This window comes from Salvelinus namaycush, chromosome 15 (assembly GCF_016432855.1).
Source record: "Salvelinus namaycush isolate Seneca chromosome 15, SaNama_1.0, whole genome shotgun sequence".
Taxonomy (NCBI): Eukaryota; Metazoa; Chordata; class Actinopteri; order Salmoniformes; family Salmonidae; genus Salvelinus; species Salvelinus namaycush.
Genome location: NC_052321.1, coordinates 33,668,456 through 33,693,964, shown reverse-complemented (window position 1 = coordinate 33,693,964; position 25,509 = coordinate 33,668,456). Strand labels below are relative to the sequence as shown.

Genomic DNA, 25,509 nt, shown 5'->3' with positions numbered 1-25,509 from the left:
GGGGGGGGGGGGGGGGGGGAGCACGGCAGAGGGAGAGACGTCACACACTCTGGATTTATGGGCCCTTATCAGCATGCCATTTGCATCTGCGTTCAGCTGAGTTGCACAGTCCCATTTTCTCTAGCCCTCCATCTCTTTTCATCTGCTCTCTCTCAGTATCCATCTCACTCCACCTCTATCTCTCTCTCAATCTCACCCTGTCTCCCTCTCTCTGCTCATTCAATTCAATTTCAATTTAAGGGCTTTATTGGCATGGGAAACATGTTCACATTACCAAAGTAAGTGAAATAGATAAACAAACAATTTACAGTAAACATTACACTCACAAAAGTTCCAAAATAATAATAGACAAATGTCATATGTCTATATACAGTGTTGTAATGATGTGCAAATAGTTAAAGTACAAAATGGAAAATAAATCAACATATAGGTTGTATTTACAATGGTGTTTGTTCCTCACTGGTTGACCTTTTCTTGTGGCAACAGGTCACACATATTGCTGCTGTGATGGCACACTGTGGTATTTCACCCAGTAGATATGGGAGTTTAGCAAAATTGGATTTGTTTTCAAATTCTTTGTGGGGCTCTGTAATCTGAGGGAAATATGTGTCTCTAATATGGTCATACATTTGGTAGGAGTTCAGGAAGTGCAGCTCAGTTTCCACCTCATTTTGTGGGCAGCGTGCACATAGCCTTTCTCAATAGCAAGGTTATGCTCACTGAGTCTGTACATAGTCAAAGACTTCCTTAATTTTGGGTCATTCACAGTAGTCAGGTATTCTGCCATATGCATCTGCATTCAGCTGAGTTGCACAGGCCCATTTTCTCTAGCCCTCCATCTCTTTTCATCTGCTCTCTGTTTTTTAGTAAATTCTTTCCAATGTTTTTAGTAAATTCTTTCCAATGTGTGAAGTAATTATCTTTTTGTTTTCTCATGATTTAGTTGCGTCTAAATGGGTTGCTGTTCTGGGGCTCTGTGGGGTCTGTTTGTGAACAGAGCCCCAGAACCAGCTTGCTTTGGGGGCTCTCATTCGCATCCGTCTTCCACCCACTCTTCCTTACTCACCCTTCCATCTTATTCTCTCTACCTCTCTCCCCGTGCCTATTTTGTCACTCTTTTCGTGTCCTTTTTTAAAATTTGTCAAATTTTCTTTCTCTATTGTCATACCACCAACACCACACTTTCACTCATCCTTACATCTGTGTGACCCCCCCCCCCCCCTCTAAACATTCCCACTGCATTAGCAAAGACAAGGCATATATTATACATGCAGTGGTTTCACTGTTGTAAAATACTAATTCCAGTTGGCTTATATAGGATTACAAATGAACCTCGAAGTATCTTAGTCTGGGGGAGGGGGGGGGGGGGGGTCATCCCATGGATCATTAAGCTATTTGATTTGGAAATGTAGGACCCCTGTATGTAAAGATTTTTATTTTAACATTTGATAAAATATTGAATTTGGCCTTTACTACAACAGCCCACAGAAACGCATAGAATAACACATTCATAAATGCGCCAAACATTTATAAAAAATAATAAATCATAAGGAATAAAGTTCAGACTTTTACTCAAGTATTATTTTACTGGGTGACTTTCACTTTTACTTGAGTCATTTTCTATTAAGGTATCTTTACTTTAACTCAAATCAAATTTTATTTGTCACATACACATGGTTAGCAGATGTTAATGCGAGTGTAGCGAAATGCTTGTGCTTCTAGTTCCGACAATGCAGTAATAACCAACGAGTAATCTAACCTAACAATTCCACAACTACTACCTTATACACACACAAGTGTAAAGGGATAAAGAATATGTACATAAAGATATATGAATGAGTGATGGTACAGAACGGCATAGGCAAGATGCAGCAGATGGTATCAGGTACAGTATATACACATATGAGATGAGTAATGTAGGGTATGTAAACATAAAAGTGCATCATTTAAAGTGGCTAGTGATACATGTATTACATAAAGATGGCAAGATGCAGTAGATGATAGAGTACAGTATATACATATACATTATATTAAGTGGCATTGTTTAAAGTGGCTAGTGATACATTTTTGATCAATTTCCATTATTAAAGTGAGCTGGAGTTGAGTCAGTATGTTGGCAGCAGCCACTCGATGTTAGTGCTGGCTGTTTATTGGGTACTTTTTCCACCACTGCTGAACCTGACAGATGTTTACGTTAATTAGGTTGATGCAGGGGTGCGTCAGCAGACTCTGAAGGATTAAATGCTCCTTGCTGTGGAGAAATACCAAATCAGTTTGAACTCCTGCAACTTGGGAGGGTGGCCATTTATTCCACCAGGGAGGGAGCATAGAGTTGCTTGCATGTGTGTGAGCTCTTCTGTGTCCATGTAACAGAAGGACATACAGTGCAATGCAACCGATCAAAGTGATATTTTGTTGACACTCGTGTACAGAAACCGAATCGTCACGCATCTCTATTTCAAGAGACTAAATAATCGGACCTAAAAATGGGATGCAGTGTATCTTGATATCACTTGTTCAATTCATTCCTGGAATCGCCAAGTTGCTCGTTCCTTCTTTCTATCCCTATTTATCTGTGTTCATACAATGTTCATACAATGAACACAGTAGCGGTGAATCCTGCTACTGTAGTATGTATCACTTCACCTGTTTAAATCTTAAAACAGGAAAGAGAAGTGGGAGGGGGGCAGAGAAAGAGAGCGGGAAAACGTACACACCCACTCTTCTTGCATTTCAGGCACTCCGCTCCCTCTTTCCCACACGTTATTCACACCCTTTTCACCTCACAATCCTCTGCTTGCCAATCACTTTCTCCACATGTCACTTCCATAAGGCAGGCAGATGGAGACCCGAGCCGGGCCGGTCACGCTAGGCCAGAGAGAGTCCCTCCAACCCCCCCTCTTTAATAATAAATGGACACTTCCATTATGAGCTCTGATGCTGCCTTCAGGCTCAGGCAGGCTCACTCATGCTACGGGACAGGGGGTGAGAGGGGTGGAGGAGGACAGGGGTTGGGATGCGTCGTTCCAGAGTTTGGGATGAGGTGAGGGAGGGAAGAGCGGCAGGGGATAGCACCAAACTCTATCCCCCACCACATTTTATTTGATATGAAAATAGAGCTCTTTGGCCACACACACCAGTGGTGGGTTTGGCGTCAAAAAACAGAATCATTTGCGGAAAAGTACATACCTACTGCAAAATGTGGTGGTGGGTGTTTGATGTTATGGAGCCATTTTGCTCCCACTGGTCCTGGGGGTCATAAGGTCAACAGCATCATGAATTTGACCGAGTATCAGGACATTTTAGCCTAAAACCTAGTTGCCTCAGCCAGGAGGCTGAAACCTGGCTGCAAGTTGATCTTCCTGCAAAACAATAACCCCAAGCATACATTAAAAAAACTATGATCCACAAAGAAATAGTTAATTGACCACAAAAATCTACATTTTGTAATGGACATCTCAGTGTACGGACTTGAACCCCATTGAAAACCTGTGGTTTGAATTGAAGAGGGTAGTCCATAAGCGCAGACAAACGATATCAAGGATCTGGAAAGATTGTGTATGGAGGAATGGTCTAAGATTCCTCCCAACGTGTTCTCCAACTCATAAAACCTTTGAGAAAAAGGCTCAGTGTCATTATCCTCGCAAGGGGAGGGTGATGCAGTACTGAAAACAGGAGAGCCAATCATCTTTAGCCCTATATTTGAGATTTTTTAAATACAATCTCTTTCTCTGAGCAATTGTATTAGTATAAAATATTATAAATTTTCCCAGTTCTGGAGCATACAATATAGCTCAGTATTTTTTTATAATTTATATTATAGTCTTTTTTGCTCATCTTTTTCAAGGGTGCCAATCATTTTGGACGAGGTTGGGGTGGGTTAAGGGAGTCTAAACCACAAGACAGTAACTTTATGCTGTTCTCTCACAGAGATCCATCGGTAACCCTTGCATATAGTAGTTATTTTTTATTGTGTTACTATTTTTCCTTGAATTTATTTAGCAAATGTCTTTTTATTAAAAACTCTACATTGTTGGTTAAGGGCTCGTAAGTTAGCATTTCACTTTTAGGTGTATTCGGCGCGTGATAAATACAATTTGAACACGTAGCTACTGTGAAACACTGTGTGTGTGTGTGAGACAATTACCTACAGGTTAACCTCTAGTCAAACTGTACCTGTAAGCGTGGACAGACAGCGGTTGACGAGCAGTAGTGGAGCTGGTTATAGAAGCGCTATGGGCTGAGCAGTGAGCAGCCGCTTGTGCTTTTAGCACTGTACAATCCTATCATCACTTACTCATGTGGTCGCAATAGACTCACAACCCTGAGTGCAAACGGTAAACCTGTTTCCGTCGTGGAGTCAATTGTCTGTGTGTGCGTGATACTGTAACATACAAGCAATGTCTCAAGTGTGAATGTGTGTGTGTGTCTGTGAATATGCATGCCTGAGTGTTGAGTGTCTGTGTTCTTGTGTCCGTCTGTATGAATGCATGCATGCGTTTGTGTATGGGTGAGTGAGTGCGTTTGTCACACTGGGCTCTGAAACAGTGATGGAATTAGAGCCCGCCACCTGCGACATTTGAACTATGACCTCTGCCCATGAGTCAGCTGATCATGACCCTGGAAAAGAGGCTTCCCACTGGCCCTCTGATAACCCAGATACGTGAACACAGGCAGAACCCGAGACTGCAGCACACAGCCCTCTACTGTACACCAGCCATGTTACACTGTAGGACACTTAGCATGTTTCAACTTCGTGCTTCAAACGTTCTCTTAAAATGCACTGATGACCTGCCCTCCATCTCTTCTTCTCCACCCCCACCTCAGCACACAGGATGGGGATGCTATTGGTAAATAAACACTTGCATGACAATGGGCCCTAGCGTTGGGCTGGGCTGTGGTGGCTGCCATTGTATATTTATAGGGAGTTGAGTTTATAATTCATGGCGAAGGACTACTTTGGAGTGGATGGTCCCAGGCCTTCTATCCTCTCACGCTCTCCTCCTCATCCTTGCTTCCCCCTGCTTTCCCACTACAGTAAGCTACTGACACAGAGAGCACTAACAATACTGGACATGTGCAGGACTGCCGCTCTCTCCGCTGCCCACCCCCATTATAATAATATATTCAAGGATTAAAAGGGGGTTTTATCTTGGAGCTCCCCATGCATTATGAATGGGGAATTTCAAAATTTAATTGCCCCGAATTAAATGATTCAAGATAATGTTTCTTTTATAAATTCGTAATAGGTCCAGGGGGCAGAGAGGGGGGAAAATACATTAAATAAAACTTCCCTCCCCAACAAAGGAAAAGAGAAATAGAGTGAAAAAAAGGGATGCTGACCTTGTGCTCCTGGAGTGTATGGGCTGTTTGGAGAAGACAAGAGAGCAGGAGGAAGGGAGAAAGAACAAGGCTGTTTGGAGAAGACAAGAGAGCAGGAGGGAGGGAGAAAGAACAAGGCTGTTTGGAGAAGACAAGAGAGCAGGAGGGAGGGAGAAAGAACAAGGCTGTTTGGAGAAGACAAGAGAGCAGGAGGAAGGGAGAAAGAACAAGGCTGTTTGGAGAAGACAAGAGAGCAGGAGGAAGGGAGAAAGAACAAGGCTGTGAACGAATAGGAGGTGAGAAATTAGATTCACTTTAATCTGTGGCCTTTCCATGTGGACAGTTTCATGACTATTCTGTGTTGTCCATCACAACCTTCTGTCACTATCGCACAGGACCAACCTCAAACTACTGCATATGGTGAGTTAGACTGATCCCAGATCTGTATGTTGTACAGTGTAAGAAGTATTGTACCAACTTTTCACTGTACTTACTCTGCATTTAAGGTAAAGGTTAGGGTAGTCTTGTGGGGCCATCCTTTCAAACCTGGTCTTGTTGACAGAATGTGAGAAGCCTTGGTTCCGAGACTAGGGTTGCTGTCATGTACAGTAACAATGAATCATTTCAACAGTTGCACTGTACTTACAATAATCATCATACAGTCACGAGAACCCTGTAAAAGTCAAAACGTTACCACCAACTATCATTGTCAGAGGAGTTAGCTAAAGCACAGAGTACAGATCTTGGACCAGGCTGTAAGGTAGCCTGAGTGCCAGTCTGTTTGTGCCATCATGCCAACTCCTTGTCACTCATTGGCTTGACAATGACAGCAACGGGGTTGGCAAGAGCACAAACAGATCTGGGACCAGGCTAAAAGGTGAGCTGGTGAGGACTTTGTGGCTAGATATAACAGGGTGCTGTGAATTGCTTGGAGAGTGTGATTGGTTAAAACAGTAGGTAGATTCTCAGTAACTGTACACTACACTAACTGGAAACAATCTTTAGAGAAGCAGCAGGTAAAGACTGGTAGAGAATCGTACAAAATGGCAAGTAGCAGTAGCAGTCCATTGGGAGTCAATCAGAATACAGGAACAAACCGGTCCATAATGAGAGATTGGAGTGTGACCAAGCAAAGTATGCAGCAGATAACATGGTGATACTTCAACAAAGTAGAAAGGTAGAAAACGAGCCCCTTTATAGTTGCGTTATACAGTAGAATAGACTCGGAGCAACTGTCATTTTGCGGTTGGTAGCAGCATGAACAGATAGATGAATTAGAATAAGCAGCGCTAGCTAACACTTTGGAGTAAGGTGAAAATAAACTGCTGGTGCATGGCCTATTAAAATGGCCGCTCATATCCACCATCCATCCATCCATCGGGGGGGGGGGGGGGGAGAAGATTAGGCAGACACCAATGAATTAGCTCCCTGTGCCGACATGAACCGCAGATGAAATGACAATAACAGCTACTGTACTGGAATTACGGGGTTATTTAAGATCTTAGGCATCTAACAGAGAGAGCTAACTCCACATCATGTTTCGATAGCCATTAAATGTTAACACAAAACCAAACTAAGCTGAAAATACAGAGCAGATGTCATACAGACAACAACAAAAAAACATACGTTGAAAATTAGCGATTGGATCAGAGACCGCTTTATTAACGTTTTGTTTGTCTCGTTTCTGGTGTGGAGGGAAGAGTAACAAAAAGGTTCACACCGTTTCAGGATGTCTAACTACAAAACCATCATCTAAGTGAAATGAGCAGAAGTCCTTTGTGTGAATCACGTCTTGCTGAAGGTTTGACTTTGTCACCATTCTGACTTCTGGCTCTCATAATATGAGCGTTAGTCATATTAGCGTTAGTCATATTCTTCATCACAACAGAAACTCATCCTTGGGTGATTCAATTGCAACTTGAAGAGCTGAGGTACATTCCTAATAAAGTTTTAAATGTAAAAAAAATAATAATAACCCAAATCACCTGCTTTTAGTCATCAAATTTCACTTAATAAACACACATATTATCCTTTCCATTACATTTCAAATGGTACTTCATACTCGAGTAAAGAAATAAAATACTGATTGTTCCCAGAAGAAGTGCACAGGACATTTTGTGCCAGCAGTTTCCTTCAGTTGTATTTAAAATGCTATTGAGTAAAACCAGGAAGTGCAGCGCGAGAAGAGAGAGAGAGGGGAAGTGATGATCTCAAACAGAGAACAAAGAGCCAAATACGCCAGAGAAAAAGATTGAGTGAAATTATACTTGGTATATATTAAAAAGGTGCAATATGCAGAAATCGCTCTGCCATTTCCTAGTTTCAAAAATTCTAACAGTTTGCCTAATTTCAGTTTGTGACAACAAACCACTGAAATATATTTTCAATAACCCCAAAAATTGTATTTCAGCTGTTTGAAGCTGGTGTACTAAAGCGAAAGTAAAAGACTCAAAAACAAAACTTAAGAAAAGGAAGCATAGAAATAGAGTACATAGAACTGATCTAACACTTCTTAAACGTACTTTCAAAGAAATGGGATTTTAGATCTGTCATTTTCAATGTGAATTTGGTCAGGTCTCCCAAAAAGTAACATATTGCAGCTTTAAGATAAACTACAGTAATAAACTGACTGAGAGGTAAAGGGTTAGGATGAGATTTTGGCTTGCTAGAGACAAAATTAAATACAATTTAAATCTAATTTCTTTCTTTCTGTCCCACCTACAGTAGTGGAACTGAAACCGGCGCCGTCCCCTGCGATTGTTACTCCCTACCGTTCTCTCATGTCAATAAACTCAATGTAAACCAGTAAATCACTGTTCAAACCTCAAAAACAAAAAGGCAGTTTTTCATGTAAATGACAAACTTCTAATGCTCAGATAGAAGGCCGATGGGAGAGACACACTGACTGGCAGTGTGCAAGCAGTCTGCAGCGCTTGGTAGATAGGAAGGCACCAATAACAAAGCCAATGGAAGGAGGGACGAACTAACGAAATGGACAGATAGTGAAAAGTTCTACCATTTAAAAATTCAAATTCTGTTTTTTTAAATTTATTCTTAGCTCCTTCTTTATTTCTGAGTCACTTTAGAGAGACAAAAATAAATAAATAGAAAAGGGCTGACTGACTGGCTGGCTGCTGCTCTTCTTCTGCAATAACGGTTAGCTAGATGATGATTCCATCTATTCACTGTTGACTTTGGGCTCATCTCCAGTTCGTTCCGCACTCAGGTCCAAGTCCACTCCCAGTGAGAGAGAAGCAGTAGCCTTGTCTCCGTTCTTGGTTTGGCCTTCCTGTTCCTGGGTGGTTGCAGGGACAGCAGTGTCAGGCATGGTGGAGTTAGCATCCACATGATCCCCTTCCTGAATCGGGCTAGCGTCTCCAACCTCCAGGACTGGGCTAGCGTCCTCCGTCAGGCTAGCGTCCGTACCATTCCCGTTGACCACCACCTTCCCACCATCCCCGTTGACTATGAGGGGGGCTAGATCCCTGGCTGCGCCCCCGTGTCCCAGCTGCTGTACCTGAGCCAACACCTGCTCCACCGCTGCCTGGTCGTCTCCCTCCTCGTCCTCCTCCTCTAGTTTCCTCAGGATGATGGGCAGTTTGTCGTCGGCTTCGGCATTCTCCAGCAGGGCGATGTCGCTCTCCTCATAGCGTGGCAGCGGAGCGCCTTCCTCCTGCTGCTGCTGGAAGTGCAGGCGCTTGGCCTTGCCGCTGGCCACCACCCTCTCCAGGATCTGCTTCTCAGCCAGGCGCAGCTGGATGGCCACGCGGGAGTGGAGGGAGAGGCCGGGCTTCTCCAACGCACACTGGTCTTCCTGGAGGACAGGGAGGTGGGGAGACATTGGGCAGAGGGTAAGCAAGTGAGGTAGAGGGGAAGGGAGGGGGAGACAGAAAGTGAGTCAGCAAAGAGAGAAAATAAAACAATATGGTGGGTGAGCCATGTCGTCCTTACTGACCTGGGAGCTGGTCTTGTAGGTCTGGAGCAGCAGGGCAGCCCTGGTCTCTAGGAAAGTCCACAGTTTGATCTCATTGTCCCAGCTCACAGGGAACTCGGTGTTACCCAGGGTAAAGATCTTATTGATGGCATGTTCTCCTACCAGGTAGTCCTTCAGCTCTTCTGTGGCGAATAGGGGTTAAAATGGCAGCGAACCAGAATGTCAGGACCAATACGATTACACAGAGGAAACAACATCCAACTCAACTCATCTGGTCTAAACATGTAAAAATGTTTTTTTTTATTTTTTTTTAAAGACGTCAATTAAGCTTGGTGACATTAATTAAAACCTTGAACGTTAGAGTTAAGATAAAGGGCTGTTATTCTACAGGCCGAGTACCCAGGTATTTAAACCGGTAGCCAACTGCTGTCTTCGCAATCTGCCTTTTGATTGGAGCAATTACATAAGGCTTGATTACCCCTGAGAGGGAGACATGAAAGGATCGGAGGTTGAGTGCCTAATGTGTTCACACGCCACACACACACCTGAGTCAATAGTATATATCTGTGTGGCCTGAGGTAGAGGAGGCCTGTCTCCTACAGAAACTGTAGTATGCTAGCCAGGCCTGAGTTCAAATACAATTTCAAAACTGCCTGGAGAGCCAGTTGGGCAGGGTTACACGGGTAACCTCGATCAAGTAAAGTATTTTTATTATTTCAAACTGGATTTCACGCCTAGGTATCACTCTTAACTTCTCCTCAGCCGTTCCTGGTATCGTGCCTTAGCGTGTGACAGGCCTTGTGACCGTGCGGGGATCCATAGGCAAGGTCCCGAATCGATGCTAGCATTTACGCTTTACGCTTACCCTCGGTCATACAGAAGACTCGGAGGAAGGCCAATAGCTGGGCAGAGATTGGAGGATCGCTGCAGTGCAAGGCAAAGATACTAGACCTGATGAGTGGAGAGAGAGAAGAGGGGAAAGAAAAAGTGAAAGAGAGACCGTACAGTCACAGCAACTTCTCTATTTCCCATTACACACACACACACACACACACACACACACACACACACACACACACACACACACACACACACACACACACACACACACACACACATCATCTCTTAGTTAAACCTAGACCAGTAAACCTTACCAGGACCTTATAACCTCCCCTGTTGTTGATCAGGCTCTGTCAGAGCTTCAATCTGCCTTCATTGCCCAGCAGAAAGCCTGAGTTGAACCCGAAATTGGTACTTAATGCAGATAAAGCCAAGTACATGTTATTTTCCAAATCACATAAAAAGCTATCTGATGATTTATGCATGCGTCCTTTGAAAGGTGCCCTCATTGATGGTGTCCCCACCTATAAATATCTATAAACTCCGCCTACCAGCAAATTGGTGACTAAATCGAGTGCGCCTACTGTGCTGCCCAATCAGATAGCTCAAATCACCGTGGCTACAGATCTTCCATGACCCTGGCCACAGCCAAGTTTAATAGGCTACTAGCCTACGTAAGATTTAATAACTTTTAAAATCATGACCCCAGAGAGACTGTCAATGAATACAGCAAAAAGCTGCTGTTTTTAGGAGTGAGTTCATGTTTAAGTTTAAATTCAGCACTGTCACCGTTTTTAACACTATTACAAAACACTATATTTTGTTATATGCTCGGGCTGCAGCTGCAATGAATGAGTAGCCAAGTATCGATAGCCCTGCGTTTTATTATTATTAGCAGCTCGTCGTGACGATTTTAATATTAAGGAATATTTCACTTTCTCTGGTCATAGGAACAACATGAATTTGTACATGAGGCAGATGCAGTGTGACTCGAGTTTCGCCATCAGGTAGAAGACGGTGTCCCCTCTCTCTGATCAGTCTCACCGGAGGAAAGGAAGGAGAGAGCGGTTGAGATAAATCTTTTTTAAACGGTCAACCAACTCGGAATTCCAAGTCGGAAACTCTGGCATCCTTCTGGAGCTCCGACTTCTCGACCTGAAGATCACTGACGTGGTGATTTGACCTCGTTGACCATCAGATGCAGGTACCGTCAGTCCAGTAAAATAAAACGGCTAATTATTTCAATTCATGTTCCACAGTGCCTCACAAGTGATAAACCAACTGATCTATTTTGTTATCAAAAGCTCGAGTTTTGAAATATAATCTGGTCTGATTAACAATATTGGCAGGCCAATCATATAGCCAATATGCTGTGATAATGTATTAGGCCTACCGCCAAAACCTCATTCCCACAAACCTGTTTAAGGTTCATGTAAATAAAAAATATATGAGCAGTAGATCTCAACATTCTTTTTGACTGCGAAAGTGACCTTGACTCAGAAAAGGTTGGTGACCACCGCTCTATGTGAATGCAGCGGTCACTGTATTGAAGCCATTGGACGCTGTGTATCATATAGAGCATTGCGCTTTATTACAGGCGATGTGTACAGTACACATCCTTGCATTTTGTATGAGAATGTGGGCTGGCCCTCGTGGTCTCGTAGATCGATGCGTTGCACTAGTTTTTTTGTTGTCTATGAAGCCCTCTTGCATAAAACGTCCCCCAACCTTACCTCATTGTGAACCTATAGATGTGCGGGCTACCGGACCCGTGCTCAGGGATGGCTAACTCGGAACATCCCTTCCATCTCTACTGGGTTGGGTAGATCTGCTTGTTTTTTTTGCACCTTACGTGTGGAATGATCGTCAATGTACTTTAAAATTGAAGGAGTTGGTGCCTCTAGGGCCTTTCGGACAGTTATTAGGGTACCTTTTACTGAATCATGTGTCTGTTTATTATTGTGTTTGGCTTTTTGTGTATTGTTGTTTATAATACTGTATTTTAAAGTGTATATAAATGTGTAGTTGAATGAGTTGGTTGTATTTTGATGCGTATTGTGGCGCTATACGGGGGCTCCTCTGGAAAAGAGACCTGGGTCCCAGCATTGACTCCCTGTCAAAATAAAGGTTAACTAAAAATGTGTAATAAAAATTGTACACCTCACAAAGAAAGAAAACGTCTACAGTGATCTCTGTATGGCGTGACGCATATAAAACCCCGATCTGTAGGTTAAACTCCGTGAAGGGGCTTGGCAGGTACAGTTTGTGTTGATGGAGGTTAGTGACCCATGGCTAACTCCGATCTCCACTACACTCATGTTTCGTTTAGCAGCCACTGGTCCGTGGTTAACCAAGAACCACTCACATGTAGCATCAGCTGACTCATTTAAGCTGAGTGGAGGGCAAACCCTGATCCCCTGATGCATCGTTAATATACACTTAATCAATTACAAGCAAATCTTTCATTACCAAGGGATATTCCTGGTGTTTTAACCCTGCCGCTTATAACAGAGAGAGAGGAGAGAGAGAATATAAAAGGCAGAAAGAGAGAGAAGGGAGGGAGATGCCACTACACCAGGGGTGGGCAGGCTGGTGGGCCAGTGTGGGCGCAGGCTTCTGTTCCAGCCAAGCAGAAAACGTTGAAAATTTGAAATGCACCCCCCCCCCCGGACGCTGCCATTATTTTATCATTACCCTAATATCACGCAGCCTTCCCTCCCCGTCTTATTAACAAGAGCACTTTTAATTTCTTATTGAAGGGCATTCTGAGTCTCACGGTGGAAATGAGATGACAGTCTGTAGTGTTGTTGCTGTTTGGGGCTCTGTTGTTCCACTGACGGATATAGTGATGTATGCTGTTCAAAAAACACTGTCCGTCGCCCATACATACACTGGGATATATACGAAAAGCACCGGGGCAACACTGCCTGTCTGTCGCCCATACACACACTGGGATATATACGGAAAGCACCGGGGCAACGCTGCCTGTCTGTCGCCCATACATACACTGGGATATATACGGAAAGCACCGGGGCAACGCTGCCTGTCTGTCGCCCATACATACACTGGGATATATACGAAAAGCACCGGGGAAACACTGCCTGTCTGTCGCCCATACATACACTGGGATATATACGAAAAGCACCGGGGCAACACTGCCTGTCTGTCGCCCATACATACACTGGGATATATACGGAAAGCACCGGGGCAACACTGCCTGTCTGTCGCCCATACATACACTGGGATATATACGAAAAGCACCGGGGCAACACTGCCTGTCTGTCGCCCATACACACACTGGGATATATACGGAAAGCACCGGGGCAACGCTGCCTGTCTGTCGCCCATACATACACTGGGATATATACGGAAAGCACTGGGGCAACGCTGCCTGTCTGTCGCCCATACATACACTGGGATATATACGAAAAGCACCGGGGCAACACTGCCTGTCTGTCGCCCATACATACACTGGGATATATACGAAAAGCACCGGGGCAACACTGCCTGTCTGTCGCCCATACACACACTGGGATATATACGGAAAGCACCGGGGCAACACTGCCTGTCTGTCGCCCATACATACACTGGGATATATACGAAAAGCACCGGGGCAACACTGCCTGTCTGTCGCCCATACATACACTGGGATATATACGGAAAGCACCGGGGCAACACTGCCTGTCTGTCGCCCATACACACACTGGGATATATACGAAAAGCACCGGGGCAACACTGCCTGTCTGTCGCCCATACACACACTGGGATATATACGGAAAGCACCGGGGCAACGCTGCCTGTCTGTCGCCCATACATACACTGGGATATATACGGAAAGCACCGGGGCAACACTGCCTGTCTGTCGCCCATACACACACTGGGATATATACGGAAAGCACCGGGGCAACGCTGCCTGTCTGTCGCCCATACATACACTGGGATATATACGGAAAAGGCGTTTTCGAACCACAGCGGGCTCTGTCCAAAAGTAATGCCCGCATTAAAGGAATGTTAAGCCCCTTCCTGGATAGCCTAAAGGCAGGTAGCACTCCAGGAACACGGTTGGCCAGCCCTGGAATAGTGCGCCATTTGTGATGCACCCTTCATGTCATAGTGCAACTTTTGTTTTCAGAGTAAATTCTCCTCTCCTGTATGTACTGTTGTGATAGCGATGGGCAGAGAGAGACGTAATGTAATAGTAATGCTGCTAGACCAGAGCAGGCCTCAGTAATGTGTTTGCAGTGTAATAACGTCAGCCATGTCCTGCCAATTGTCACATTGATCAATTCACTGAAATTCTGGAAAATATTGCCCTCCTGAAATTACCCGTCTCTGACATAATGGAGAGAGATAATTTGTTTCTCGCGCTACCCCCTCTTTCTCCCTCCCTCCCTCCGAGGGGATGCCTGTGTGTGTGCGCGCGCCTCTCTACTTACGAGGGGATGCCAGCGCGGGCCAGCACCTCCGCCTTCATGGCGTACAGCCGTTCACTCTTGGACACGCCCAGTTTGATCTTGACCCTGTCGTGGGCGTTCTCCTGGAAGAAGAAGCCGTTGTGGATCACAAACTCAGCGTTGGACCGCGTCCCATAGAATATGTAAATCTGAGGACAGACGAGAGAACCCATTAAAAAGGGGAAGTTCAGTATTTTACAACTTAATGTTCGACGTTTTTTCTCCCTGAAAACAGGAAATACTGTATACAAAAAACAGCCACTACAAACGTTAGTATTTTACTGGCTGGCAGCTAAAGTCAGCTGAACATCCCCTTTATCATCCGATTCGAATTCAACCTCCAGAAGGTTCCTGTAGATTGGATCATTTGGATGTAAGCAATGTGGTGAACATTCCACCCACTATTCCTCTGTACCATTTTCCATCATAATCATGTTATCATTTCTGATCTAGTGGAAGCTACACATGGGCACAGAGAATCCCCACACCACTCTGCTCGCGTACGGCTCCAACATATTACATCCACATTTACAGATAGCAGAAGGAGTGTGCTAGGTAAAGGAGAGCGAGAGACGGGGCAGGGGATAGAGAGGAGGAGTGATAAAGCTTAGGAGGGAATGTAGCTTAGTGGTTTGTGTGTCTGTGAGCTCAGGCAGGTTCCACGTCCAGAAATGGCACCCTATTCCCTATATAGTGCACAACCTTTCTTTTTTTTTTTTACCAGGAACCATAGCGCTCTGGTCAAAAGTAGTACACTAGATAGGGAATAGGGTACTATTTCAGACACACCACTCTGTGAGCTCAGGGCACTTCGGCCGGACGGTGACATCTGCCGGAGGAATCATAGGATCAAGAGGCTCGACTCCCCATCACACCCCCACCCCCACACACACACACTTTGTTGTCTCTAAATCTTATCAAATAATTCCCATTCTAAAAAGAGAGGTGGAGATGGGGAGGAGAGGGAGCTGTAGAAGTTGGTGGAGTCCCGATTCTCCACCCCTCTCCCAAAGCACGGATTTAACAACTGTGGAAACTCCCTCCAGCCAATAAGTCAGGCATGGCCCAGCTAACTCAAACCCAGCCTGACCTTCTCCCGCTCCCTGACATATATAAACATCCTATCGCCTGTTTCTGTAGCGTGAGGCAGCTTGATGTACATGTACATCCCCCTGGACAGGATGCTAGTTTTTTTATTGTAAGAGTAAACGGCGCAGTGGTTCATGCTGCCCAGACTCACCTGGTCATTCTCTTTGTAGTCCTGCAGAGCCACACACTCACACCGGTCATCCTCCAGGTTGTAACCAGTGGTGATCTGAGAAACACACAACAGGCAAATTGTAATTCACTGATTGATTAGTGACAGTTGGAAAAGCTCATGGAAGCATTTTACATTCACATTTTAGTTCTTATCCAGAGCGACTTACAGGAGCAATTAGGGTTAAGTGCCTTGCTCAAGGGCACAGGCAGATTTTTTCACCTAGTCAGCTCGGGGATTCGAACCAGATACCTTTCGGTTACTGGCCCAACGCTCTTGGTTTTATATGGACTGGTTCAAATCAAAGTTTATTCAAAGTGCATTTCAAAACATAACACACTGTACAGTAAAACATTTAATGTGGTTAAAGTTCAGAGCTGCAAAGTGAAGCGAAACAATTTACACCATGTTTATTTCATATACTGTACGTGACCAGCTAATCTAACAAATGTACAATATTTTCCCTCCTAGTATTAGAAGAGCTGTATATCAAATCCTCCATTTGTTTGGTAACAAACTCAAGGGACTAATGAACAAAAATCAGCAAACAAATTTATTTCAAAACATGAATGTATTGGTTTAGCATATGTAATCAATGAGTATATCAATACATATAATTCCTTTATCCGTATTTAGTGAGTTTACAAATGGGCAGAAATGAAGGAAATTGAACGAACCCACACCATTTCTCACCCTTGAGTAACACTGCAGGAACCAGGGCTGAAGACGAGCAATAAAATGTGGGAATATGTCGGAGGAAGTTGTAACCCATTTTTATTAAACTAAAACCAAGGGAATACATTGTATTACATGTATTTAATGACTCGCTTTGTCTACATAGCAGGCTTTCACAAATCAGATCTAATTTAAGGGGCGTAGATGCAGTTTACATGCGCCCGCAAGGAGGAGATATTATCGCTCCTTTACAATCAGTCACTGAATACAATCAAAGCCAAATGATTGCGATAAATAAAAAGAACCCATGAGATAAGCGTAACCATCTTAGGAAAACACATTACACTGGTGTGGTTTCTCTCAAATCTACAATTATCTACAGCAGATGTCTTGATTGTGTGTGTGTGTGTGTGTGTGTGTGTGTGTGTGTGTAATTTTTTAAACAAAAAACCTAGGATTTTAAAACATAAATTTAATTCAAACCCCTCGCACAGTGGGTAGAGGATGTTCGTGTGCAGTTGTGCAACAGGCCCGTTTCAGCAGTGGTGGAAAAAGTACCCAAATTGTCAAAGATACCTTAGAAAATTACTCAAGTAAAAGTCACCCAGTAAAATACAACTTGAGTAAAAGTCTAAAAAGTATTTGGGTTTAAATATACATAAGTTTCAAAGGGAAAAGTAATTGCTAAAATATACTTAAGTATCAAAAGGAAAAGTATAAAGCATTTCAAATTCCTTATATAAAGCAAAGCAGACAGCATAATTTTCTTTTTTAAATTTTTTGTTTAAATTTACAGATAGCCAGGGGCACACTCCAACATAATTTACAAACAAAACATTTGTGTTTAGTGAGTCCGCCAGATCAGGTAGTAGGGATGGCCAGGGATGTGCGTGAATTTGACCATTTTCCTGTCCTGCTAAGCATTCAAAATGTAACGAGTATCATTTTCTTTAGGCATGTAGAAGTAAAAATAAAAAGTTGTCAAAAATAAAAAATAGTAAAGTACAGATACCCCCCCAAAAAATACTTAAGTAAAAATACTTTCAAGCACTACTTAAATACTTTACACCATTGCATTTCAGCCATGTTATAGTGTATAATAGCGTGTTTGTAGTACTCACCAGACCGTTGGTATGGTTACACATGTCCCAGAGAGGGATTAGGGCGAGGGTGACGCGGCTACCGTCCTCTGTAGGGATCTGGTTCTGACGGGTCATCACCGAGGAAACCGCCCATCTATAGGGGTCAAAGGTCACGGTCAGCCAATTATCACATCAGCAACAAGACCCACTTTCCTGGACTAACCAATCACAACAAGGGCCCTGTGTTTTCCCGAATAGCTGTTAGTTATAGCCTCAGGTGGTCGGGACATTAGTCCTAAATCATAACCTTAACTTTAGTAACATTTGAAGTACGCGAAACTAAGTGTTTGTCCTAGTTACCACAGTTGTGGATGGTACAGTAGGCGATTGAACAATAACATCATCTTGATTATTATTTGAAGACTAGGGAATCCAATAAATATCAATCTGTGATCTTGTTATAATGATGTCGAGGCATGCGCGGAAAATTATCATTCTAAAAACTACATTCTAAACTGGGCAGCGGTTCCTCCAAAAATCCTTTGGGGCCACGGTGACAAGATAACACACGCCGTCCTAGCTCCGTCATTCCCACAACACGTCGCCCGGCGGGAGCGCAGGTCTGTATCACGCTCAACACAATGAGAAGATGAAAAGAGGCCGCCGATAAATGATTCCCTCAAACGAAAGAGCGAGGAGGATAAACACTCCGTTTAAAAACGGGCCATTCTGGATGCCGGCAGTTGTTCTACATTCTCAGACTGTCTGACACGCGCACGGACATGCGCCGCGCACAGACAAAACGTGGGGGTGGAGGGAAAGCACTTCAAAAGCAGGCCGACGCTGGCACACACACACACACCAACCTGTAGTCGTCGTACGTAAAGGCGTCCTTCAAGGGCAGTTTACTGGTGGTCGGATGAGTCTGGAAATGAAAGGTTAGGAGGAGAGAAAAAGAAGGACAGATGGAGGATAGAATAGGATAAGAATAAGGAGAATAAGGAGGATAAAAATAATCAGTGTGGAATTTCGTTATGCGGCTGATACTAACAAGAGTGTGTTAGTGGTGTGTGTAAATGTGTGTGAAGGGGTGTGTTATTGAGCGCCATGTGTGTTAGCGTGTGTCTGTTAGAGGTGTGTGTCTGTGCGCACGCGCGCATGTGTTAGCGTCCACGGTGCAAGCTAGGATCAGGATGGCGTTAGCCCCCCATACATCACTGTCAACTTAATTTGTTGTGCCCAGCAGACGTCATAAATCTGCTTCATCAATTTGGGTGACAGAGAGCCACCAGTGACACAGAAATCTACATTTAAAGCCACACACTGGACGCCTCCAAGGGCTCATTTACAACCTAGCAGGAGCTAGAGGGAGGGGGGACTAGCACATTTCACACCTAGAAAGACAGAGGGGGAGAAAGAGAGCAGAGGGAGCGAGCGAGAGCAGAGGGAGCGAGCGAGAGCAGAGGGAGCGAGCGAGAGCAGAGGGAGCGAGCGAGAGCAGAGGGAGCGAGCGAGAGCAGAGGGAGCGAGCGAGAGCAGAGGGAGCGAGAGCAGAGGGAGCGAGCGAGAGCGAGAGCAGAGAGCGAGAGCAGAGAGCGAGAGCAGAGAGCGAGAGCAGAGAGCGAGAGCAGAGAGCGAGAGCAGAGAGCGAGAGCAGAGAGCGAGAGCAGAGAGCGAGAGCAGAGGGAGCGAGCAAGCTTTGACTATGTACAGACTCAGTGAGCATAGCCTTGCTATTGAGAAAGGCCGCCGTGGGCAGACCTGGCTCAAGAGAAGACAGGCTACACTGAGGGAAAAAGTATTTGATCCCCTGCTGATTTTGTACGTTTGCCCACTGACAAAGAAATGATCAGACTATAACTTTAATGGTAGGTTTATTTGAACAGTGAGAGACAGAATAACAACAAAAATCCAGAAAAACACGTCAAAAATGTTATAAATTGATTTGCATTTTAAATTAGGGAAATAAGTATTTGAACCCCTCTCAATCAGAAAGATTTCTGGCTCCCAGGTGTCTTTTATACAGGTAACGAGCTGAGATTAGGAGCACACTCTTAAAGGGAGTGATCCAAATCTCAGCGTGTTACCTGTATAAAAGACGCCTAGAAGCAATCAATCAGATTCCAAACTCTCCACCATGGCCAAGACCAAAGAGCTCTCCAAGGATGTCAGGGACAAGATTGTAGACCTACACAAGGCTGGAATGGGCTACAAGACCATCGCCAAGCAGCTTGGTGAGAAGGTGACAACAGTTGGTGCGATTATTCGCAAATGGAAGAAACAAAAGAACTGTCAATCTCCCTCAGCCTGGGGCTCCATGCAAGATCTCACCTCGTGGAGTTGCAATGAGCATGATAACGGTGAGGAATCAGCCCAGAACTACACGGGAGGATCTTGTCAATGATCTCAAGGCAGATGGGACCATAGTCACCAAGAAAACAGTTGTTAACACACTACGCCGTGAAGGACTGAAATCCTGCAGCACCCGCAAGGTCCCCTTACTCAAGAAAGCACATATACATGCCCGTCTGAAGTTTGCCAATGAACATCTGAATGATTCAGAGGACAACTGGGTGAAAGTGTTGTGGTCAGATGAGACCAAAATGGAGCTCTTTGGCATCAACTCAACTCAAACCGTGTTTGGAGGACGACGAATGCTGCCTATGACCCCAAGAACACCATCCCCACCGTCAAACATGGAGGTGGAAACATTATGCTTTGGGGGTGTTTTTCTGCTAAGGGGACAGGACAACTTCACTGCATCAAAGGGACGATGGACGGGGCCATGTACCGTCAAATCTTGGGTGAGAACCTCAGCCAGGGCATTGAAAATGGGTCGCGGATGGGTATTCCAGCATGACAATGACCCAAAACACACAGCCAAGGCAACAAAGGAGTGGCTCAAGAAGAAGCACATTAAGGTCCTGGAGTGGCGTCTGGAGACTGGCTACCTTAATCCCATAGAAAATCTGTGGAGGGAGCTGAAGGTTCGAGTTGCCAAACGTCAGCCTCGAAACCTTAATGACTTGGAGAAGATCTGCAAAGAGGAGTGGGACAAAATCCCTCCTGAGATGTGTGCAAACCTGGTGGCTAACTACAAGAAACGTCTGACCTCTGATTGCCAACAAGGGTTTTGCCACCAAGTACTAAGTCATGTTTTGCAGAGGGGTCAAATACTTATTTCCCTCAAAATGCAAATCAATTTATAACATTTTTGACATGCGTTTTTCAGGATTTTTTGTTTTGTTATTCTGTCGCTCACTGTTCAAATAAACCTACCATTAAAATTATAGACTGATCATTTCTTTGTCAGTGGGCAAACGTACAAAATCAGCAGGGGATCAATACTTTTCCCCCCCTCACTGTATGTGCACACTGCCCACAAAATGAGGTGGAAACTGAGCTGCACTTCCAAACCTCCTGCCAAATGTATGACCATATTATATCCCTCAGATTACACAGATCCACAAAGAATTAGAAAACAAACCCAATTTTGATAAACTCCCATGTACTGGGTGAAATACCACAGTGTGCCATCACAGCAGCAATATTTGTGACCTGTTGCCACAAGAAAAGGGCAAACAGTGAACAAAACACCATTGTAATTACAACCTATATTTATTTTCCCTTTTGTACTTTGACTATTTGCACATCGTTACAACACTGTATATAGACATGACATTTTAAATGTCTTTATTATTTTGTAACTTCTGTGAGTGTAATGTTTACTGTTCATTTTTATTGTTTATTATCTACTTGCTTTGGCAATGTAAACATATGTTTCTCATGCCAATAAAGCCCTTGAATTGAATTGAGAGAGCGAGGGGGCAGAGAGCGAGCGAGGGGGCAGAGAGCATAGCACCAGGGTCTAATAACTGTGCTTCCTGAAGCTCTTTCTCCCCAACATGCAAAGTGAGCTGCAGTAAAAATAGACTGGAGTTCAGTAGGAAACCCAGAGTAAGACATTGTAGCGAAGGCTCTCGCTCGGTTACACACACAACCACCTCGTGGCGTATGTGTGGTGGTAGGTCATTAACACAACATGTCTGGCTGATCGGCCTGTTTACCCAGCTGTCTCTTCAAAGTAGTATTCCGTTGATTATAATAGGGAGTGTTGAGGGAGTTGACATACACAGGCTAGGCGTGTTAAGGTAAGAGCGGTCACATCATCTTTCTCCCACTGGGCGGATGGCTGGCGTGGCAGAATGGCTGCGTATAATAGAGACAGTCCTGCAGTGACACTGATTCATCGCTACAGTAAAGTGAGGAGAATCACGCTCACTGGGCCACATGACACGCACTGTCCAACCCAAACCCCCCCCCCCCCCCCCCACTGTACCTCAAATAAGCCTAAAGTTCAATAGAAGGTGCTACTTTAACTCTTAGACACTCAGATGATGGTTGACAGGGTGTTCCCAAATATTGAGGCACGGTGATGGGATAATACCCCAGCAGCTCCCTCTTCCTCCCCCACCCTGGTTGTGACAGAGGTAGGGGTGTGGAGGAGCAGTGTTGAGCCTCGTCCTGCTCCGACATCCATTAAAAGATAAGAGTCTAGGCTGGCGGATGGATCCTAGCGAAGAGGGGCGTCGTCGAGCCCAGCAGCCATACCTGATCCCAGGCTGGGCCCTGTCTGCTGCCTGACTGTGGACGTGACATGGAAGGGCAGGAGAGGAAAAGCACACATTGATCGGGCGCTGAGCCAACCGGTGTATTTACATGTATAGCCTTTCAAAGGGGTTGGGATCAAACCAGAAGTAAATGTAGCAGATATTTTCCTTGTAGATTTTTGCCTCAGTCCAAAATGAAAGTTACCAGAATGGTAAATCCTGACCATTGTGAATGTAAATAAATAACCTTCATGAACCTTTTTTCCGCCATGTTGCAATGTATGACGGCGGGATGCACCGCACACGGCGAGGGTGTCCATCTTTCTCATTTGACTAGTCAGAGAGTGAGAGAAGGTTAGACAGATGGATACCTGGAGCGCCTCAGAGAGGAAGGGAAACGACACCACCGGGACACTAAACCATTCCTCATCACACCACGCGCCACACACACGCTCCAAGGTTACTTTGCATTCGCTGCATACAGAGGTCACCTTATGAGGTCCGCACACACAAAACTACAAACACACACACACACACACACACACACACACACACACACACACACACACACACACACACAGGAAGGGAGAGGCACTCTGCTATGTTTCACTTAGAAAGACATGTAGAACTGACTGACTGACAGTGTGTGTGGATCACAAGGAAGGGGGGCTGGGACGGACTGGACAGGGAGGGAGAGAAGAGGGTATTTTTTTGTTGTTGTCCGTCTCCAAGCCACTCAACATGTACGGAAGGTACAATCAGGTCAATTCAATTCAAAGCCAATGCGACAAGCTAATTTTCCAGCCCGGTCATCTGCGGCCGGCCCGCTTTAGAAAAACAGAGAGAGGGATGAGAGAGGGGCTGACGTTGACAGTAGTCATTACATTGACACCAGCCCCCAACCTGAGCAGAGGACAGGAGAGAGGAATGAGAGAAGGGGGGCAGAAGAGGGATGAGCGAGGGAAGGAGGAGTAGAGGAGAGGGAAAGGAGGAAGAGGTGCGGCGAAGATGACAAAATAATGAAAGAGGGAGTGTGGAGAGGGGGATGAGGTGAAAGGAGACGTAGTGGAGAAGAGAGGAAATGTGGCCAGGACACAGACACACCTTCCACACAGTGCTCAAGCCAACCGAGAAGGAGAGTTCACAAAGTTAGGAGGAGACATCTCTACACGTCACCTTACTTTTACTGTTCAACACCACGGCCATGAGGTGTGTGGGCTTCCAGCACAACTCCGTCATCCCACAAAAGGAATAACATACTAGTGATGCTGCTGTTCCCACACATGTTATTTTACCATAGAGTGATTTACATTTCTTGTTTGTTTTCAGTTGTTTTGTTTCCTGATGTTTGTGTATTGCAGTCTTTGGGTTTTAGCAACAGTATATAACACCTATGTAGTATTATTATAACAACATGGGTGGGAAAATAACTATGCTCATGTCATCAGTATTACATTCTACTATTTTACCTTCATATCACCGTATACAACCCACCACTACCACCTTGCGGTCATTGTTGGTACTGTCTTTATAGAGAGGTGACTAGGGGTGTAATCTTTAGTCCAAACTGTTGCTAACGTAAATCATTTCGCAATGAAAACTAGAGTTTCTATTGGTCAGATTCAGTTAAGACCCTCCCTTTTTGTCCCGTTTACCTCTGTTTGGTTCCTAGTGACTACACTCCCGCTGTCAAGACCACAAAACAGAACATTTCTGTCAAATAGCAGCCACTTTATAAATCACTATTCTCCTTAATTCAGTCAAATGCATGAAAGCAACAATTGAGAGGAAAAGGTAACTAGGGATGAGGGCGGGTAGTCAATTCAATGTTTGCACCAGATTCTTAACGAGTGAAATGTATAAGCCCTGACCAAGAAATGTTTACTTTCGTGGAGTATGTGAAGTACAATGAAAATATTTAAAATGACATGCCTTTAATGAATGATGAATGTTATTAGGACTAGTAATAAACCATAATCTAGCCCTCCATTTGGCAAATCTGACCATAATTCTATCCTCCTGATTCCTGCTTACAAGCAAAAATTAAAGCAGGAAGCACCAGTGACTCACTCAATATGGAAGTGGTCTGATGACGCAGTTGCTAAGCTACAGTACTGTTTTGCTAGTACAGACTGGAATATGTTCCGGAATTCATCCGATGGCATTGAGTAGTGTGTCGATGACGTCGTCCCCATAGTGACCATACGTACATACCCAAACCAGAAGCAATAGATTACAGGCAACATCCCCACTGAGCTAAAGAGAGCTGCCTCTTTCAAGGAGTGGGACACTAACCCACACGCTTAAAATAAATCCCACTATGCACTCCGACGAACCATCCAACAGGCAATGCGTCAATACAGGACTAAGATTGAATCCTACTACACCGGCTCTAATACTCGTCAGATGTGGCAGGGCTTGCAAACCATTACAGACTACAAAAGAAAACCCAGCCACGAGCTGCCCAGTGACACGAGCCTACCAGACAAGCTAAATTACTTCTAAGCACTTTTCAAGGCAAGCAACACTGAAGCATGCATACGTGCACCAGCTGTTCCAGACGACTGTGTGATCATGGTCTCAATAGCCGATGTGAGTAACACCTTTAAACAGGTTAACATTCTAAAACTAAGATGTTTTCTCAGTGCATGCACTGACCAAATGGCAAGTGTCTTCACTGACATTTTCAACCTGTCCCTGACTGAGTCTGTAATACCAACATGTTTCAAGCAGACCACCATAGTCCCTGTGCCCAAGAAAGCCAAGGTAACATACCTAAATGACTACCAACACGTAGTACTCACGTCTCTAGCCATGAAGTGCTTTGAGAGGCCAGAAACCCTAGACCCACTCCAATTTGCAGACCGCACCAACAGATCAAAAGATGATGCAATCTCTATTGCACTCCACACTGCCCTTTCCCTCCTGGACAAAAGGAACACCTACGTGAGAATGCTGTTCATTGACTACAGCTCAGAGTTCAACACCATAGTGCCCTCAAAGCTCATCACTAAGCTAAGAAACCTGGGACTAAACACCTCCCTCTGCAACTGGATCCAGGACTTCCTGACGGGCCGCCCCCAGGGTGTGAGGGTAGACAACAACATGTCTCCCACGCTGATCCTCAACACGGGGAACCCCTCAAGGGTGTGTGCTTATTCCCCTCCTGTACTCCCTGTTCACCCACGACTCCGTGGCCAAGCATGACTCGAACACCATCATAAAGTTTTCCGTCAAAACAACAGTGGTAGGCCTGATAACCGACAACGATGACACAGCCTATAGGGAGGAGGTCAGAGACGGGGCAGTGTGGTGCCAGGACAACATCCTCTCC

The 25,509-nt window shown here is 44.7% G+C and overlaps 1 protein-coding gene across 4 annotated transcripts in view; it reads right to left on the bottom strand.

Moving 5' to 3' along the window:
- setd3 (SET domain containing 3, actin histidine methyltransferase) overlaps positions 1-25,509 on the bottom strand; it is a 71,300-nt gene that overhangs the window by 5,082 nt on the left and 40,709 nt on the right. For 2 of the 4 annotated variants that reach the window (XM_039009804.1, XM_039009805.1), the window contains 7 exons: positions 18,432-18,490; positions 17,605-17,719; positions 15,791-15,865; positions 14,533-14,699; positions 10,122-10,207; positions 9,278-9,438; positions 6,964-9,136 (listed from right to left, as the gene is read on the bottom strand). In XM_039009804.1, coding sequence (XP_038865732.1) covers positions 8,501-9,136; positions 9,278-9,438; positions 10,122-10,207; positions 14,533-14,699; positions 15,791-15,865; positions 17,605-17,719; positions 18,432-18,490 — 1,299 coding nt within the window. In that variant the 3' untranslated portion in view covers positions 6,964-8,500. Of the gene's footprint in view, positions 1-6,963; positions 9,137-9,277; positions 9,439-10,121; positions 10,208-14,532; positions 14,700-15,790; positions 15,866-17,604; positions 17,720-18,431; positions 18,491-25,509 lie in introns of those variants that run through there. The other 2 variants (XM_039009806.1, XM_039009807.1) reach the window with 2 other exon arrangements.